The 20,905-nt window shown below is 38.7% G+C and overlaps 1 protein-coding gene across 1 annotated transcript in view; it reads right to left on the reverse strand.

Annotated features, from left to right (window-relative positions):
* Positions 1-20,905, reverse strand: part of MINDY3 (MINDY lysine 48 deubiquitinase 3) — an 80,885-nt gene that overhangs the window by 6,320 nt on the left and 53,660 nt on the right. The window contains exons 12-15 of the mRNA XM_072413423.1: positions 15,817-15,889; positions 5,508-5,580; positions 2,816-2,903; positions 773-844 (exon numbers count right to left, since the gene is read on the reverse strand). Coding sequence (XP_072269524.1) covers positions 773-844; positions 2,816-2,903; positions 5,508-5,580; positions 15,817-15,889 — 306 coding nt within the window. The remainder of the gene's footprint in view (positions 1-772; positions 845-2,815; positions 2,904-5,507; positions 5,581-15,816; positions 15,890-20,905) is intronic.

Below are 20,905 nucleotides of genomic sequence, written 5' to 3' on the forward strand. Positions count from 1 at the left end.
CAATTCTTTGATGTGCAAAACAAGTCTTGTTTATGTCGTTAGTTCTCTGTCTGTAATTCTTCAGGTGATGTCCCTTCTGCAAAAAAAATATTCCTACCTGCCTGATCACCTTTCCTGGCTTTCCCTGCGAGTGCTAGGACTGAATGAACTTTTATCGAGTTACGTCATTCTTACCCAGCCAATCAAAGATGACCAAAAATCAGAAGAGAAGAAAGAAGATGATGGCACCGGTGACGGAACGGGGATAGGTTGGTATCAACTGGGTTTATAGATCCACCTATTAGTATTCCACCACTAAACACAAGCGCTAGTTCTTTTCTAATTATGCCATGGTCCAGGAAAAAAATGGCTGGCCTAATTTCCTTCAAAGCCCCTTTAAAGGGCTACACACCTTTTTCAGCTAATCTCCAAGGCTGTTACTCCCACTAAAATATTTTTACTGATCAGTCCCTCCCTCGCTCAGGTATCTAGATTTTCTCCAGGGGATTTAAGACATTCATCCCCTTTTCTTACTCTTTATTTATCTATCCCAGAAAGACTGTCAACACAGCCCTAATTGGTTCCATATGAAGGTTTGATAAAATTAAGTGTCCTTTAAATCATCTATGCAAAGGAGGCAAAGCGATACATAAAGAAGCTTAACAGCATGTGATGACACAGCACGGGAAGTTGATAACTCGCAGAGGTCATGTAACACTTCCAAGAAAAAAAAATGACCACAATGCGTTCTAAAGCAGCTGTCAGCGGGACGGACACTTTACATGAAACATACCTTCTCATTGGTATTGGACTGTCGGAGGCCATTATAATGATACACACTAAATGATTCTGGAATCTTTGAACCCTAGGAAGAGGAAAAAGATATAAAAATACAACGTTATTCACAGATATATCAAGGAAAATAAACTGTGATAAAACTGAATTATTACATATTGGCAAAGGTCTTGTTTTTTTGTTAATATTATTAACTAGTATTTATATAGCACTGACATATCACGCATCAATGTACAAAGTCATGTCACTAGCTGTCCCTCAAACGGGCTCACAATTTAAAATCACTACCATAGTCATATGTCATTATCACAGCCGAAGGCCAATTTTTGGGGGGTAAGCCAATTAACCTAACTGTATGTTTTTAAAATATGGGAGGAAACCCATGCAAATATGGGGGGAACCTGCAAAACTTTTTACTAATATTATCCCCTCTATAAAATATGAGTAACATTTCAAAAATAAGGATGTGCATTGTAATGTTTAGGGAATATTCCTAAACATATTTTGTCATTCGGGCTGTATGAAGCATGCAATTAAAAATCCAAAACAATCATGGTGTATGACAGATGTATTTTGAAAAAAGTTCAGAAACAGTAACCTCCATGAGTCTCACATATACGTCCCTTTATTAGAACAGTGTGTATATGTATATATATTGCATTTTCATGAAATCAATCAATGGTTTAAAAAAATTTGTTACAGGATGCTTTTATGTTACCCAGTTTGCTAAGCATGCACTGCCTGCAAGCTTGTTGGCATTCTGGGTTTAACAGACCAGGGTGGTGTTTCTCCAGAGATTGTTAGGGGTTCCTTGAGCAGTCTGTACCTCTTAGGACAGTTTACATGACCCCACTTACACTTTTTTTGGCTATCTGTATAAGTGACATTTTTCCCAATGGCCAGCAATATAAGAGGAATTCTTCCTACTGACCACTAATGTACTGTGAGCTGTGGATATAGTGATTGGAGCAGGGGATCCCTCAAACCTGAAAGTTATTGCAAGGGTTCCCACCAGTTTAGATCAAGAAAGGTTGGACTAGGGACTTGAGTAAATTTGTGTTTTCTGTGTTTAATTTGCACAACAAATTGTAGATGAAAATCCACAGATCTGCATCACTGGAGAAGTTTGGATGACAATCTTGGGACTGTTTGACCTGCTTTGTATTTCTCTGAATGCAGCAGTTCCTTATGTGATGAGTTTGCAAGTCAAACACAGCCCTTTGCATTCATATTAGAGGAGTGCACAGGGAGAGAATCTTCACCCACCCATTACCATTTATTTTGCATCATCCCAACTCATACCTAGAGATGGATCCAAAATAAATGGGGGAAGGGGTGTGTGTGTGGCTGTGTTTGTATAGGGAGTGGTGATTGGGGGCAAATGTCTTGGGTTCTGTCCCATTAGTTAATCACAATAATCAAAAGTTTGAACAAAATAAGCAGCATTTAAGAAGAACTCCCATCTACACCAACCCTATACCAGACAGCTTTTTTTCCACTAGGAGAAAGAGAGAGGAAGTCTGGTTTGTATAATGAGCTCTTTAGCAATAAGTTTACGAGACCCAGCAGAAAGCTGCTGCTCGTTTAGAGATCTCCCTCTATTGGCTGCAAATTGTAAATATGAAAAATACTTAATCATTTCTACTTACTAGACTAAAACTTTCTTTTTTTAGTTGATAATTTTTTTGCATAATATAAAAAAGATACAAAATATTAGTTTAAAGCAGATCCATTTCTGCATTATAGGACACTCAGTGTGCACGGGTGCTTTAAAGTGGGGGTATGGGGCAAATTGAGGGTGGGGTGATTTACCTGAAGTTTGGCTTTAGAAGTTGGAATGTTACTGGTATATTTATCCATCTTACTTTAACTAACTTAACATGTTTGGTTTTATATTACTTTTAGGCATCATCAGTGAAAAGCAAGTGCTTTTTCCATGTAAACAAAAGACTTTGCCCCCCTTCCCTTTCCACCCCTGATCATGCATGACACAGATCAGAAGCACAATTGCCTATTGAATTTTGCACACAACATACTGTACCTGGTCAGGGAAAAACTCCTGCAGGAAAGGGCCCAGTAATATGATCCCCAGACCTTCTGGGTCTAATTTGGTCTTCATGAGGTTTACACTGGAAAACATTGAAAATCAAACAATAAGCAAGAAATATTTGTGCGTTCCTGAGATATGTCGCGCGGGCTGCTTCTGCCAATGAATGCAGTTCTATTTTCAGAATTCAGGGCACGTTCATCACAATGGCATCTCATTGGCCGAGTGGAGTTATTTTAAGACAGCATAATCTCATGATTAAAACCAAAACAGTCATGATAATTTTGGGAGACAGAGCCTTATTAGGAAAACATTTCTCAAAACAGACTGTGTAGTAACCTGTGATCAGAGCACAGAGGGACCTGAGATTTATAGGCAAAGAACAGTGCAAATGCACCAAAGTTAACGGGAACTCATTGATTTTAGGGGCCCTGTCACCAAAAAATATCACATATATAAAAAAATGCCCACAATGTAAAGTCAACCTATCTACACTTATGTTTCTGGAAGCCCTTGTCTTGAAGTGCTGCCACTTTATTGCTCCCTAGCCACTCCAGCTACTCACCCTCCTGGGTGGTAATACCCGTTACCCCTGCCAGGTCGTAAGTACTATTTGAGCTGATGGGAAGAATCACTGCATGCAACAGGAGAAGCAAGCATTGCCAATTCTGGAAGTGTCCTATACCTGCGATGGCAATGGAGGTGAAGCATTTTAAGTTGCAGGTAAGCAGTTTAGATGGGTTCAGTTTAAAGGGTTGGCAGTAAGTTACAGGGTTACTTTAATGTACAACTCTATTTAAAGTACAGCTCTGCATATTATGTTGGCGCTATATAAATCCTGTTTATTAATAATAATAAACTCTAACCATGCAATTTAACACACAGTTATATAGGTTCCTTTTATATGCTTAGGTATTTTTAATTCTTTTAAGCTGACAATTTCATAACCAGTGAGCCTTTTGTCTAGTTGTCAGCTTTCCAGCTTGCCAGTGTTATCTTTCACCACAGAATGGTCAAAAAATATGCAGATGTGACACGAAGTTTACTATAGTCTGTATTGCATTCTTTTTCAAATAGCGTCACATGGAACCCTAGAGTCCTTCCATAGGTTGCTAGAGGTTTTCTGAAAAATGGGCAATTTGTGCCTTCTAGGTCGGGTAAGTGACACTAATGATCTTTTTGGGTGTTTTACAATGTAGGAGGCATTCTAACCAACTATTCACCACACAAATATACTGTGAGCTGTAGATATAGTAATTATGGAATTAGTTCTTTAAAGACCTAAAGGTTTTTTCAAGGATTCCCCCATAAGGTCAAGAAAGGCTGCTGTAATATAGAAATGGAATGCAATACCACATTTCACCTTTAGATAATGCTACAAGTGAAAACAAGGACTCCACTCCTGATTACAGGTAAAGGAAACAGCAGAGAACACTCTTTGATATTACATATCATAGCAGTGAAGGAGAGAAAATATAAGTTTTGAGAAGAATCCCCCCATATTCCTAAAACATAAGCATTCAGATTTTAAAAATACAAAGACACCACTAATATTGAGAAATGAAACCTCTAACTTTGGAATTCTCAGAGGAAAGAAGAAAGAGATTGCAGACTTCAGATCAAGCAAGGAGACCTTGGTCTAGGTGGGTCACGTGATTATATGATAATCTGAAAAAAATTATTTTCAGATAAACAATGGAAAGTCATCTGTCTAGCAATACAATGTCGCATGAAGAAAGCGTGAGAATATCGAACTGTTCACATGACCCCCATGATGTTCCTAACTAGATGGGAGCCCAGGTCACATGTGGTTATTTATGTATTGTGCTGCACATTTTATACTGACTCGTGCACATCTCACACGTGCAATTATTAGGGTATAAATAGTAATGCCTGTTTAAACCGGTTTAATAAGCCAAAGTGTTGTCACTGCCATAACTTGGAGCACCTATGCATAGCAATGTTTTAAGTCTTAAAGTTAGTTTTCTTTTGAGATTAGCCTCAGCCTGAGTAGAAATGCCAATTCTCTGCCAGCATGTTGCACAGATGTATCTTTGCTTATTGTGTAGAAGCAGCACTTCCTCTGCACTGTTCTGACACATCTTTACTGGGTCCAAGACATAGTTCTCCAATCAGAAGGAAGCAGGAGCTTTACCTATGGTAAAGCTATAGATCTGACTTGGTAGTACTGAGTGTCTTGACCACTGCTTCAATACATGGAGAAGCAGGTAGGTCCTTGTAGTGTGGGGACACAGCAGGTAATTACATAGGCTTGTTCAACCAATATACAAAAATAAATTAAAATGCACCATCCTCAAACCCTAAATCTGCAGATGCTCCAAGGGAACTTGTTCTACTAGGGAGAGGAATTGTTCCTCATGCCTTGAGGTAATCAGATACTTTATGAACAAACTTAATATAAATTCAGTGTAAACAGTTGATTTCTGGCTATTTCATAAAAGTTAAAATCATTTCAGGTGATTGCTAAACTTATGAATGGTGCAAAGTCAGTAATCCCATTCTGTTGAATTATACAACATTGCTGGTGATCAGAATGATTACTGGCTTCCACATTCTATGTAATGGAAATGAAGGGAGGGAGATGTTTGAAGACCAAATCGTGTGTGTTTATCCAATGTAGGATAACAATACTGATTTTATTAACATTTAAAAGGTATTTACTTACTATTCTGGTTCTGATACAAGATCTAGAGCCTTCATGACTTCTTCCAGCAAAGCATCAGGAATAAAGCCATTGTCTGCAAGAGAAAGAAAAAAGGATTAAGATATGGTATTGGCAGTGAGAGCATATTTTACACTGTTTATGTAGCAATAATCCAGTATGAACTTGGAACAGCGTGCTGGCTTTGTGGATCTTTATTAATGCTGAGGCTAATTTAGATTGGAGTTGTCAGCCTGCAACAGGAAGTGCAGATATCGGCACAATCTCCTTGTAAGGGATTGCAGAATAGTCACAGAAAAAGTATTTGGTTTTGCTGATGCAATGCCAAGTGTACTTTATTTTTTTTTACTGTGGATTCTCTCTCTCTAATATATATACATACATACACAGAGACAGATTTTAAATAATAATATTAATATTCTTCCACTAACCAGCCTCTCTCCTTTACAATCTATTGTGAATGCTGCAGCCAGAGTTATTAATCCTTCCCACCACTCTTCTTCTGCTGCATATCTTTGTGGATCTCTTCATTGGCTTCCATTTCACCTTAGAATCAAATTCAAGCTCCTGTGCTTTGGCTTCCTTCAAATCCCTTTACAACTCTTGTCCCACTTATCTTTCTGACCTGGTAGAAAAATTCCCCCCTAGCTGCTCTCTTTGCTTGTCCAATGACTACTAATGACTTCCTCACTCATAACCTCATCACATGTACAGCTCCAAGACTTTTCTAGAGTTGCCCTGACTCTCTGGAATGGTCTTCCTATTCGGCTTGCTCCTACTTCTTTAAAAGAGCCCATAAAACACATCTTTTCAAGCTTGCCTACCCATCTTCTTCTGTGTCTTAAAACCTCACTACTTCCCATCATTTCATATCCCCATCTTTTTTTGTGCTGCTTCCCCCACCTCCTAGATTGTAAGCTCTTCTGAGCAGGGTCCTCTCCTCCTCCTGTGTCACTGTCTGTATCTGTCTGTCATTTGAAACCCCTATTTAATGTACAGCACTGCATAATAATATAATAATAATAATAAAAAACAAGATAACAACAACAAGCATTTCATGACTATTTTTAAAGCATTGCTTTAAAGCACTAGTTTACTGTATGGTAATGGGGCTGATTTATTAAAAAGTTGCAATGAGATACCATCACTACTTTGTTGGCCCTTTATTCTTTTTTTTAACACTAAACTGAAATTAATTAAAATTGGTGAACATTCCTTTGAAACTAATAACTGATCCCAAATTGGTTTACACAACACATTTATTTTAATTTCCACATTTAAAAGTTAAAGGCTAGAGTGGCAATCAGGATGTTTATAACACACACCCACTGACCTCCATTGTGGTCCATGGCTTTCACCGGTATCACCACTTAGATAAACGGGTGTGGTAGTTAAACAGCCGGCAAACAGTAGTATTTACCATTCATTAAAGTTATGATGATGTGAGTTAATCAGCACTTATATAAGTGCTTGTGATCATTTCTCTGACATATAGCAGGCCTGAGAACCAGACACACACTCGCACATTCCTAGTTCTTTGCTGTAAAATGAATTATTCTTCTCACTGCAATCGACAATTTACACGTGGACTTAGGAATCAGTATTGCAACCACAAAGAGCTTATTGATCATTATGGGGATGTTTTTATTATCTCATATCAACATTTAGAAGCTGTAAAACAGTTGCTGTCTTCCTGTCCCCTTTATCAAGCACAATTTTTTGGCATATCTTTATTTGCATTTTCCAACAGTGATAAAAACAAACAATAATAGTGTACCACAATTCAAGAAACAGTTACAAAGAATTTAAAAGATATTGGACATACAATAACAGACATATCTAATCAAATAAACAACAAATGAACATAGCCTATGTAATATTGAAACCAAATTAATAACTCACATTGTCAAGGAAACTTATTGATATGAGTATACAGAAGCAGAGTACCCAAAGCATACATAATGTTATTGAGGCGGAATGACCGAATAGATTGCCCTAAGACCCTATTATAGGACGTCTAAATGTCCCAAAGTACCATTTAGTTTTTCAGTATCATACCAAGTAGTATGTTTGAATAGGGACATTAGATCCACCAATTGATCCCTTATTAGTTCTGTCAGCAAAAACATCGAGCAAGTTCTAAAGAAGCATCTAGTGTATTGTTCCTTATTATGCAAATTGTTAGGTTTATCCATGGGCATTAATTTGAGGGGAGGCCCCGTAACCTATGGTAGGGCGGGGGGTACCTGCGAAATCCACAATTTCAGAATAGCTTTCTTGGTAGCTAAAGCTAGGTACACACGTCAGATTTTTATCGCCCGATAATCGGCATCGGCCAATTATCGGGCGAAAATCTGCCGTGTGTACAGTCGGTGTCGTCCGGACGACCGACCTGCCGGATCCACGGACGATAGCCGATCCTAATGAAAGGGAAGGGGAGAGCGCGCAGCAGGGTGCCGCTCCGTCGCTCTCCCCCTCCCCTCTCCATAGAGCATGAACGGTGCTGTATGTACAGCATCGTTCATGCATCGTGCACTCCCTTGTCGTTGGAAAGGATCGTGAAAGATCCTTTCCAACGACAAAAATTGGAAGTGTGTACGCAGCTTAACAGGCATAAGATTTCCCATCTTGTCAACACTAATTGTTTATTGGAGTCATTGGATTCCAATTTATGTAAAAGACGGAGGATGGGACAAAGGTTGTGTTTCTTATTAGTTATTGTTGCCATATAGCACAAAGACTCTTCATCCAGCCAAAGCACATTTTTTTTCATTGGACATCAAAATAATTATGTACATTCATATCAATATAAGATTATTTGACTGCTCTGACTTATAAAATAAAAGATGGTGCAGTGCTTTGAAACAAAATGCTAAAATCAACAACCTGAATTTACGTGTGAGATGCAACACTAGATAGGAATTGCCTATCAACACTCATTTTTCATAACTGTTTTCCTAAGAGGAAATAGATTATGATGATTCTCCTGTGTCCAGGGTACAAAGCCAGGGTGTTAGATTCGTACACATAGATCAAATTAACAAGTTGACGTAATCAACAATGATAAATGTAGGTGATTTGTTTAAGTCCTAAAGGCAAAGCGCTGTTCCATAGGAACACATGCTGAGTTCCCTGGGTTTGACAGACACAGCACAGTGCAGCCCCTTGACTATCAGTGACTAATGATCGGGGGTGTCAAGAGGGAAACCTGCATGGTTTATGCCCAGAATTGTTACGGTGTGAGAGTTCCCAGATGTTCCCTATGCATCAGTCTTACCTCTCATTTACAAAAAGAGGTCATACATGATGCAGACACCCAGAATCAGGTCTATAGAATTACTAATCACTTGTGAGCTGATCTAGCACCACATATATTATCGACCTCCACTCTACTGATGTTTATTATGTCTCACTGTACACTCCACTAGTTGATCCCCATTCCCCCACCAATCAAAAATTGTATATTATATAGCAGAGGTAGGCAAAATTTCTCAGGGGCCACATGGAGTTTTAAAATTTGACAGATGGATTGGGCCAGTATCAAATGGATGGAGATTACCTAAAAGTAAAAGAAAACTTACATTCAATTTCAGTGGGAACAGCGTTGTTGGTCACCCTTTTGCGCCAGGGGACAATTTTGAAGCAATATTTGATGTGCCAGAATTAAAAAGCCAAATGGGCCTTAGTTTGTGGGTTGCGTTATATAGTATGGTATTATACAGCAGTCCTTAAAATCTCATGAAAGCTTTAGCATTAATATCATTTGTTTTCAAATTTATTTAAAACTGCAGATTTCAATAAAATACCTGCTGTTCTAAATAAGAACTTCCTGCTATAGAATGGAAACACCCGATCTGCTAATTGTGTCCTCATTAAGATTTTCTTATTCTTCTTCTAATAAAAGTTTGGATTTTTCCTACCTTTCAGAAAGGATGAATCAAACACATCAATTAAAACCCGATAGGAGTTCCTAATATCTTCCCACTTTATCAAATATTCAAAACTACTCCCAAACTTTGGAATGTGTAAATCCCTTTGCTTTAAGAATGTGAAACAATTGGCTCTAGATACACTTTTAATAAACATTTTAATCAAAAACAGATAAATGATTTTGGTGGAAAAATTATTCCAATACACCCATGATTTTTTTTTTATTTAAATGATCATTATCAAGCAAAAAATTGAGTATTAAATAGAACAATCCATTATTTATTATGGCCTTTCTACAACTTTTAAACATGGGGACCCCTTGGAAAGACTTTCAGGGAACCCCTGCTATAATTACTATACCGACAGCTCACAGTACATTAGTGTGGTGGTCATTGGGAAGAATGCCTCTTACATTGCTTCCCATTGGGAAGAAAGTCATCCTTACAGATAGTCAACCTGATCATTGGAGTGTCTTAAATGGACCTGAGAGGCACAACCTCTGAAGAAACTCCAGCGTTACACTGAACCTTGGTTGTGAAACACCGATTTAACATGTGTATAGCCTGTTTGCATTGATAGGCAGCTTCACTTTCAGTGACTATCACTCCGTACAGTCGGGTGGAGGGCTTACATAGACACAAGCCCATGCTAACAAATTTCCCCCCCTCATTTTATTGGGTCATTGGTTCTGAGCTATTGACTGCCAATTGGTTACCATTTAGGAGGCTTATAAAGCACTTTGCTGCAGGAACAACACATGGCCAAGCAAGGTAATAAAATAAATTCACTGACAAGTGAAAAAGCAATAAAGTGCAGCTAAAGGGGAACTTCACATAGAAGTAAAAAAAAAAAAAAAAAAAAAAAAAAAAAAAGTGAACCGGACAGCTTTTTTATTGAAAAGACACATGCTGGGTCCATGCCTGCCCCCAACATTCACAGGTCATGGTGCACATATGGAAAAATGGAAAATAATTTATAGGTTTATTGGGGCTTCTTTCTTCCAAGGGTCTATGGAACCATCAGGATCTCATGACTTGTAAGAGCTGCATTTTTCCGAGAAAGGTTGCTTGAATTTCTAAAATTACTTTAGAGTTATGTTGTGTGGTGTATTTGTATGTAAACCACTCCACGTTAAGTAAACTCTCACAGCTTTTATATAAAAAGAACCAATCTACATATCGTTCTAATTAAAGAAACTTTGTAAACAGCATTTACAGCTCAGCTGACAAAAAAATGACATAACCATAGAGAACTGTAATGTACACAACAATAACATATCCAAGCTGTGAACGGCTGAGAAGAACACATAACTGGAAAACAATTAGGGCATCTGGAACTTTCTTGTAATATTAATTGTGATGGAGATTTGTACCGAAATCCTCCATTTCAAAAATCCCAATTTTTCGTGAACAAGGAAACAGACTACTAAAATGGACAATGTAGAAACCCTATAATCTGTAAAATCAGCATTTTTCAAATCGAGCGCAAAAGGTTTACAACCCAAAATTTTTTCAGGTCCCCGAAAGAATTGAACCTGGGCAGATTCTTTCATCATATCTGGTGACAACTTCCCAAGATTGGGGTTCCCCTTAATATGCAAAAAGGAAGTAAAGGAAAACCGTTCAAGGGACGGAAAACCCATAGAGGGATTTTTTTTTTAATCATTTCCCTACTCAAAGTTTTCAATGCAAATAAATTTTGCATTTTAGCAATGCAACCGCTTTAATGTTGTCCCATTTTCTACAGTCTGAGATTTCTTTGGTCACCCTTTTGTTGTCAAAAAAAAAAAAAAAAAAATATATTTGTAATTTTGTTTTCACTAAATGAAGTGACCATACACAGGTTATGCACACATGCTAGATCAGCCTTTCTGAACATTTTGAACATGGGGAAACCCTTGAAATAACTTTCCGGTCTTGGAGAATCCCTGCTAATATTTATGATGTGTCCAACTCATCGTACATTAGCCTGGTGGTCAATGGAATTGACTGCCTGTTACATTGGTGGCCATTGGGAAAATGTCACCCTTAGAGATAACCAAAAAGATAATTGGGGTCAATTTAACCAGAGAGGTACATATTGCTCAATGTTTGAGGAACCCCTGGTAACCTCTGGAGCAGCGGTCACCAACCAGTGGTCTGTGAGAAAATTTTGGAAGTCCGTGGCTCCGGTCGGTGCACCCCTGATTGGGGTCAGGAAAAGGACGCCGCTGGAGGGAAACACAGGCCAGAGCCGCAGACCACGTCCCCAGTACAGTTCTCGGGTCAGGGAGGGGGGCGGGCTGTGTACCTGCACACAACCCGCCCACTCTCCCATCACAGGCTCAAATCGGCGATGGGAGTGTGGGCGGGGTTATGCCATAATGACGTCACTCTGGAGGAGGTTTCTCCCCCTTTGAGTGCCGGTGATTTTAGTGGTCCACCAGACCAAAAAGGTTGTCGACCACTGCTCTGGAGGAACCCTGGTTGGGGATCAATGTGCTAGATGATTGTTACCCCAGATGAACAAATGTGCTCATGCTTGGCCAAATTTAGGGTGTATACAGCAGTCCTCCAACATCTTCATCCATTTTCCCTGGAGTATTTATAAACAACGGAGCAAGGTACGATCATACTTCTTTGGTGGAGAACACGGCAGAGTGCCTCCTGCTTACTCCTCTCCAAAGAACTTAAAGTGGACCTAAACTCAATGTTTTTACTTTACATAAAAGGGTAGACAAACCTTTGATATAAAGTAAAAAAATAATCATTTTCTGTTTTGATCACCGCAGCGCAGTGCGAGACCAGGTGACAAAGCCAGGAAAAGGAAAAAGAAGACCCAAGATGGCCACACTCTGCTCTTCTTCCATGCTAAGAAGAAGAAAATTCCAGGACTGCACAGGGCCATATGAAGGAAAGGTTCAGCAGCATTGAGGGACTTGCGGGATTAAAGGTTTAACAGCAGTGTTCTAGTGTCACTGGAAATGATCAGGAAGGAGATGCAATATGTGTACATAGCTTTAATTTGTCCCCTTGCTCTTATGATATTGGCCTTGTCACGCTCCATTGTTACCCACCACACTGACTGGCTACCATGAATTCATATGTTCCCTGTGAGTAAATATGTGTACTACAGGGAAATCTATGTGATCAATACTCTTAAAATTACACTTAGAAAATAGATAATTTTGCAAATATGTGGAGTAAGGGCAAGGGTTCATGGAACAGGAATGTTGACAAGTTACTCTGAGGGACAAAGGTATTTAGAGTCACATTGCAGTGTTAAGTATATCCCAGACAAAAACCTGTCATATATATAGCTGCTATATGTAGCCCACATTCCTATATGAATTGTGATAACATACCTGGGGATGAAGATATGGCACAGGCCATATGGATTGTCCATATCCAACTTAGCAAATACTTCTATCGTATATAACAGGGCTGAGACCCCTGAGGTGACTAATCGGACTGCATGCGTCAGCTAAACACAAGCATTTTACTTCTATGCCAGCTCGACCAGCTGTACCAGTCTTGTTCTCCCCTCTACATATGTTTCTTATGATAATGTTTAGAAATAACAAAGCTGAGAACTAACTGCAAAGTCAAATTCCTACATCCAAATGAAGTGTCTGATACATCAGACATAACACATCATCACTGGCAGGGGAAGCGTTTGTCATTAAGAAAATAATAGAAAAATCCAGCCAAGCAACTAATAAACGGCTAAAACGCAATTGGTAAATATTTTTAAAAAACCATCGTTTTTATTTATGCCCGCCAATAGTATTTCTCCCTAAAATGAGATTTTAATTGGTCGCGCGCAAGTTTTAAACTCCTCGCGTTCACGACCCATACCTGTAAACTAAGATGATCTGTTCCTGGTTCCATTCATAGACTGAACACAGACCAACTTACAACATTAGGGCTCTATTCATAACTAAGTGTGCATTTATCAGTGTTTTGAGGCTGCCATCAAGGTCCTAGTTCAGGCACTTTCCTTCACAGGGTTATAATGCTGTGTTCCTGTCTCCCAATTGTCTACCAATTGTGCCCCTGCATTGAGATTCTGATGAAGACAAGTGCTTGCTTCAAAACACAATAAGCAGGAAAGGTCCAGCAACAGGGTACTCAGCCTGAGAAATGCTATGTAGCCATTGCTGGAAGACATGTAGACATAGGTGGATGAAAAGAAGCTGCAGGAGCCAAGCTGGGGAACAAATGGCTAGACGATGCTGGAAGTATTCTGGTAAGGAAATGAGGTGGGTTCTATGCATATTTATGCAGTTTTAAATGCACATTGTGAGAAGCTCACAGTGTGCAGTGCAAACAGAGTACATTATAGGAAGCTGTACAATACTGCAGAACCCAGGCTGGAGCTGAACTTTCAACTGTTTTGTATTTCGGTTGTGTATTGAGCTGTTTGCCTGGAGTTCAGCTTTAAGAATCCAAAGAGAAACCTAAAACCACAAAGCTGAAGTTTTACAGGAAGAGTCACAAGGGAAACATGATTTACAAAGCAGATAATAAAATGGTTTATTTAATATAAATTCCATTTTTAAATTCCTATTAACCTGTAGAACTTTGTGGTGGTTCTCAGACATTGCAGACCAATTATCAGACTGGACACAGGCAGACCGGATGCACTGGATATATCCATTATGTATACAAACCTATACAGCACAATGCTTATCTGTACAATATAAAGTCAACGCAGTGCCAGGGTCCCACACATGATCCTCCGGCTCAACGCTGTGAAAATATCTGCTAAAATATTTACTGGTCTCCAGTAATAAGGCCGAGGCTTTACAAGGCTCTCTGTACGGCTTGATCAAGTTTCTTCTGTCAATTAACATAAAAGTTAATTCAGTCTCCAGCTGGGTTTCCCGTCCTCAGCTTCTCTTGTAGCAAGTCAGATAAAAATCAGGAGCCTTACATCCTTTCAGCTCACTGTTAGTGATCTGTGCGTCCTCTCTGCTGAGGCTTTGCCTTAATTCCATTTCAATTTGTTATTGGAAGAATATTTTAATTCCAGGCTGACCACAGTGGTGTCACAAAGGATGGATATTCTATTGAGTGTCAGCTGAGCTTATAATAATAATTAGATTTGACTTTAGTTACAGTTTATAAGCATTATAAAAGACTTGGATGTAATAGCTGAGCAGCGTCACTTTAATGATCTGTTCTTCCCGCTGGAAGTGATGGAATGTAGGAGATTTATTGTATTTGCAGCTGCCTCCCATACTTGGGAACAGTCTTAAATTTCAAATATTGTGCCCTGAATATTTTGGCCAAGGAAAAATCCCAGTGCCATTGACAAAGCTTATAATAAAATCAGTAAATTTATTTGTTTTTAAGCAGCCCTCCAGCCTTCCCTTCAGTCTTTCACAGCTGTACCGGCTTTTCTCCTGTATTGAAATTGCTTACTTTGATTACAATGATGCTATGAGTTTCTCACAATGGGGCTTCCCCAAGACTGGATCAAACCTGGAATGTATCTGGTCCAGGACTCAAAACATATGCTAGCAAATAGCAAATGACTTAGGAGAAATCTAATCCAGGTTTGCTGGATCACCCAGCTTCCCTGATGAAAGCCTTGTGGAGCTTTTAATAAATCAGGCCCAATGTGCATTAAAAGCTGCAGCAAGTCATTGGCTTATTGATTTTTGTCAAACTACTCCCAATGGCCAGCCCACCGTTTGCATCAGAGCTGAGGGCTACTGATAGTAGTATGGATGTAGAGTGCTGTGATGTCTTCAGGAAGCTCTGTACAGCACTCAGCTGGACCCTCCCACCAAAATAAAGTAAATTTTATAAACAGAAAAGATTTATTAAAACATTGTACTAGTATCTTGATAAGCAAGAAAGCAGAAGCAGATTAAACTTCAGCTTTAATCTTCATCCAAAGCCTAAACTTTTTTCTGTTTTGGACAGAACAATGATGGATCAGAACTTTCGTTAAGTTTTCTATCACTACTTGTGTACCCATTAGAAAGTATCAACCTTTTTATTATTGTCACTGGGATTGTTGATGGAAAACCCAACTTTTGCTGTTACCCCAAAGTTGCAAGAACAAGAATACAGAGAAAGTTATCCAGCGGGGACACTTGTTCCAGTGACAACTAAGACATTTACGTAACACATTGACTTAGACTGCTGTGTGTCCCTCTCCCTGTCTATCAGCTGCTGCAGGGATATTACAGCAGGTTATAATGCAAATAGAATAAATTCAATGAAATATAAGTAGATTTTTTTTTTATCTTCCTGGAGTTCAGCTTTAAGAAGCTGCTATCAATCCGTCTCAGTTTCAGTTATGTATGGGCATATTAAACATCATGACAGCAACAGTTGTTACTTAATACAATTTACAGCACTATATACAGAATCATAAAAAAAAAACACACCTTCTGGATCATATGTTTGGAAAATCCGCCTGGCTTGTTCTGTAGGAGACTCTGGGGCAACAAGAGTAATTTCCTATAAAAATAAAAATAAAATATTGTATTACTTATACAAAAAGTACTATCTTTATGAAACACGATCTAATACCATTGCTGCAGATGAAACAGGCACCTGCCAGGCACGTTACTGAAAGTACATTTAGTAATCAAACCATCTTTGGTGAGGTCTGTCATATTTAGGGGCCTGCCAGACCCAGTGCCACACCCTGCCAGACTCAGGGCTGATATCGGACACAAATCTTGCGTGTGTACAGGGCTTGTCGCCCATCGCCCGAATGACTGTCCTGGCGTCCTAGAGTCCTCTACCCACATAGAAGCTATTGTAGGCAAATGATGGAGCTGCTGATAAGTCCTTCTAAACCGAACTTATTAAACTATATCTTTACGGATTTGGATTTGTACCACAAAAACCCTAATATTGGAACAGAAGAAGGTTTGACTAAAACTTTTTACTAAAAGTTGGAAATGCACAATTGTCTAAAGCAGGTATGGGCAAACTTTGTCCTCTTGAGCATTTTATTCTGAACCACTTTTTTACAGAATTTATATCAGTTCATACAAACATTCTCCATCTATCTAATACTGGCCCTGCTGTTCAGTCTAATTTTTTAAACTTATTGTGGCCCGAGCCAAAAAATTTACCCACCCCTGGGCCACAACGTCTTTGTATGTAATGTCTGTAACAGTGTATTATACTTTGTTAGAAAAACCCAATCAATATATATTTTCTTTTTTTTTTTGGTGGGAATTCCACATTTCTAGACATATATAATTGAACACCAAAGAACAGGCATAGCAAGGGCTGCAATGGGCTTGGAGCCAGCAAATTGGACCATGGAAACACATTGAGATTTATGTTCTGACGTCATCTATTGACCATAACTTTTATGCACATGTAGCCCTTAAAAGATACAAGGGAACAGATTTCAAAGGCAAAAATAACTGACATGTTTGGACAGAAGATTAATAATTGTTTCCAATAAACCCCACAAATCCGTATGGGAAAGTGCAGCAAACAGGCATAAAATGTGGTGGATGGGTATAGTAAGTGTGCAGATCAAGACTAAGTACAATAATTTATAGGCTGGGGGTGAAAGGATGGAGAGAATATAAAGAACAGACACTGAGTAAGGTTAGAGAAAGCCAAGCCATCAAAGAAAACAACTGAGTGCTGTACTTTCTCTGGATTTCCTCTAAATAAGTGCTGTGACTGCAAAGTGGACAGGACAGCGGAGCAGAATGGTGATAAAAGTGAAAGTCATTTTCAGCGTGGGATTGTTATCGTTGGGTGCAGCATAAGGTTTAGAATAGTGTAGACAGGTTTATAATGGTGTGGGGGATAAGTTTAGGTTCAGTAATATGGGGGTTCTTTAAAGATATCTGTCACAGATTAGCCCTCTCTGCAACCTCTTACATTTTTACAACCTCCTACATTTTTACAATTTCGCAATTTGGTGGGGAATAGACAATGGAAATGCTTTCTTCTAGAAAATCAGTTGTCTGTAGCTCAAAAAAAAAAAAATTACATTCTTTTTTTAATTAAATGATTACTGTACTATGCTTTTAACAGTGCATTAGGCTGGTAAACTTTCCGAAAAGCCAGAGGACAGTCTTCCCACTGACCACCAACTTGAAGAGGTTTTATATTCACAAAACCATAGCTGCGGCACAGGAGCACATTGCTCATCCTCTATAGACTTTCTTATTATTTTGGTTTTCCGGCTGCAAATGGCTGCAAACCATTAATTTTATATTGGGAATGTCCAGGTCATTGCAAATGGTATGCACGCTTCCCATAAGTACCACTATGGAAGAATGTTGGGACACCAGACGCCAGAGCTGTAAACGTTTGTTCTTGCATTACTATTCGCATGAGCAGTAGTGCAGAGGACCATTAAAAAGAAATCTGGCAGAAGTGTTCATAAGTGTTACTACAAGTGTTACACAAAATTCATATTATAATATATTCCATCTAGAGTACAAATTTCATTGAAGTATTTAGGATCCCTCATCAAAAAATACAATACAGCTCCTAGTATCAAAAACTATTGTACCACTTTAGAAAGACTCAAAAATTTAAGTGGGAAAAGAAAATGTAAAAACCAATAATTTTAATTTAAACATTAGCAAAAGTTGGTGTAGGCTATGCTATGCTTCCTCAAAATAGAGATTTGCTCTTAATGAATGATAATTTGCTGACCGGTGAAGTTATATTTAGGAAGCAGTAGGAAATGTGGAGAAGGCATAGCTTCTTCTCCAGCAAGGAGAACAGTGAGTAGTACAATATTGGCATCAGTAAGGGCAGAATCAGAGCTGCCTTGGGATTGAACTATCCTGCGCATGTTCCGGTGGATGGCACTTTGCCAACTTCTCGGTCACACACTGCAGTACTGGTTCTTATATAACACCAGTGTCTGCCATATGACTGCTGGTGGCAGTGAGTGGTACTGGTACCACTTACTGCCATCCTCATTCATTCTCTATGAGTCTTCCGCAGGCAGAAGCTATATGTAGTGTCTTCCCTGGTTCACTGGCATAAAGAAGAGGTAACCGCACCACAACCTCATGGCCAGTATGAACACAGCTATTGTTTTGGGATTAAGGCCATCAGAGGCAGAAGTGTTTTAAATGCTCTCACTGCATATATACAGCTACAAAGATCAAAGCACATTTTTAGATAGAAATCAAGACAAAAATATATTTCTTTCAGTGTATTGCTTAGTCAATGCCATTTTTAGAGGCTCCCTATAGTATAGCAAATCTTCACTTTTTGATTCCAGGTCCAATTTTCTATACTGACTGCAGTGTACATTTGAATAAATGGATGCCAAAAACAAACAATATATTTTAAATAATCTGTCTTTGTAACATATCACTGTAACAAAAGCTCAAATGCTTTGGTAAAAAAAATAAACATTTACAAGAGGTTTCATTATAAAATTCCTAGCCACATTCTTCAATTTCCCGCAGGTGACCATCTTGCCAAACATGAGAATGATTCCCACAGTCTTCCACCTACGCCCTATCTGTGAATGTACTTCATATCTTCCAATTGTGTATTAGGTGAAAAAAAAAATATAAGCAGAATTTTTTCCCTATAAAAATATATTTTGAAATTTAACAGCATCATAACCTTAAAGTATATTAGGTAAAGGCATTTGTTAGGATTTGGATAAGGTTAGGGTTAACCCTTTGTCATGCTGACTGTATCCCAGCTGGGGAGGTTTTTTTTTTATCCTAATGACCACAGTCCATGTAAAGGTAAATCCAACTTTTGGAACAGTCATCAGAGCAAAGGTGGAACAAAATTCTCCGACAGGAACACCTGTTAGCTTAGCTTTTGGAATAAAAAGTTCGGTTTGGAGCAATTTCCTCTCCTTTTTTGTTTCATCATCAAGGACAGGATGTAAAGGGAAATCTCTCTATTAGGATGCAGGTAAGCATAACTAGATAGGGGTTTTAACCTATTACTGCCATAAAACAAATAAAATATTGTTGGCTGGGCATACACTTTAAAGCAGCAGTCCTAATAATAGTGGAATCATGCTTCAGTGTCTGCTTTCAAGTAAAACTTTTTCTCTAACCCCACATCCATACCGGTATACTTTACATTTGCTTAGCAGACATTGGCTACACACAGTCAAAGTAATGCTCAAACTTGCAGACATATCTGTATTTCTGAACCCAAAACTAAATGAGCACACCTGCAATAGTCAATGCAAGGTTCAATTTTACGGTAACTTGGAGTTTAGCTATAAAGTTGGACCAAACTGATTACTGATGGAGAAAAGACTGAGGAAATGCTTTCTTCTGCCTACAGCATACTCAACCAGGATTCCATGAAACCCTAGAGTTCTTCCAAAGGTTTAACTGACACCAATGAACTTTTTGGCCACCTGTAGGAGTAATTTTCTTCCAACATACCACCAAGCTAATATACTATGTGCTGTGGGTATAGTAGTCATAGCTGGGGTTCACCTAGACAGAAGTAAGGCTATTGTATTGGAGCTGATGGACTTAAAATGATAAAATAAATGGCTTTTCTGAAAAATGATACTGTTGCTGTACAACATGTCAGGAATTTGCTCATCCAGGCTGGAAGGGAAGTTCAGAAGGCCACTGCTCTAATGATCTTTCTATAAAGACAGATGACTTCCTTTAACAAAAAAATTGCACAATCATAAACAAGGATGTACCTAGAAATACACGAGCCCCATGGCAAAAGTTTGATGAGGTTGTGATGAGGTGGATTAGTCTACAGCTGTATGTACACCATTTCAACATTCACTGTCCAAAGAGAATAGCAAATCATGAACCTCAATAATGGCTCCTTCACATTTGTGGTGAGGGATGGGGTAGGGCAATGTCTGACTGAACACTGTCTGCTAATGGCAAGAATATAAATTTTGGGTGGACAGACACTCAGCCAGGTCTAATGTAATTAGTAAGACTTACCAATACAAATAGTTCCATGCTATCTCATTGGCTAGATGGAGCTCTGAAAGAAGTGCTTGAGTCTATACCAAGGCAACACATCTGAGCATGCAAAGTAAGAGTACAGACAATGCTACCAGGAAATAAAATTCAATAGATGAAAAAAAGCATTCTCAACCTAAAATGGTCACTGATCACATAGAGAACTTGCGCGATGAAAAGGTTAATTACAACTGCATATACTTAGTAGCAAATAACTGATAGACTTTGGTCCTTTATCAGCATATGTAACATATATAGAAATATATATTTAAATACAAAAAATGTCTGTGCACTTTTTGGGTAGAATCCCACTATATATTTCTTTTACTGTCCAGAGCCATCTGGTAGTCTGGCATTTACAGTGGACGTAATATTTCTGTCCATCTCCCTGCACATCATTCCGAACAGCTTGAACTCTTCCATGTCACACATTGAGTTTATACGAGCTGACTAAGGCTACGAGGTTAAAACTAATTCTTACATGACAACATCTGTAAACTCACCACATGGACCAAAACATGTCATGCCTAATTTAAGTTCTAAAAACTACCTCTAA

Source organism: Pyxicephalus adspersus, chromosome 5, assembly GCF_032062135.1.
Source record: "Pyxicephalus adspersus chromosome 5, UCB_Pads_2.0, whole genome shotgun sequence".
Taxonomy (NCBI): Eukaryota; Metazoa; Chordata; class Amphibia; order Anura; family Pyxicephalidae; genus Pyxicephalus; species Pyxicephalus adspersus.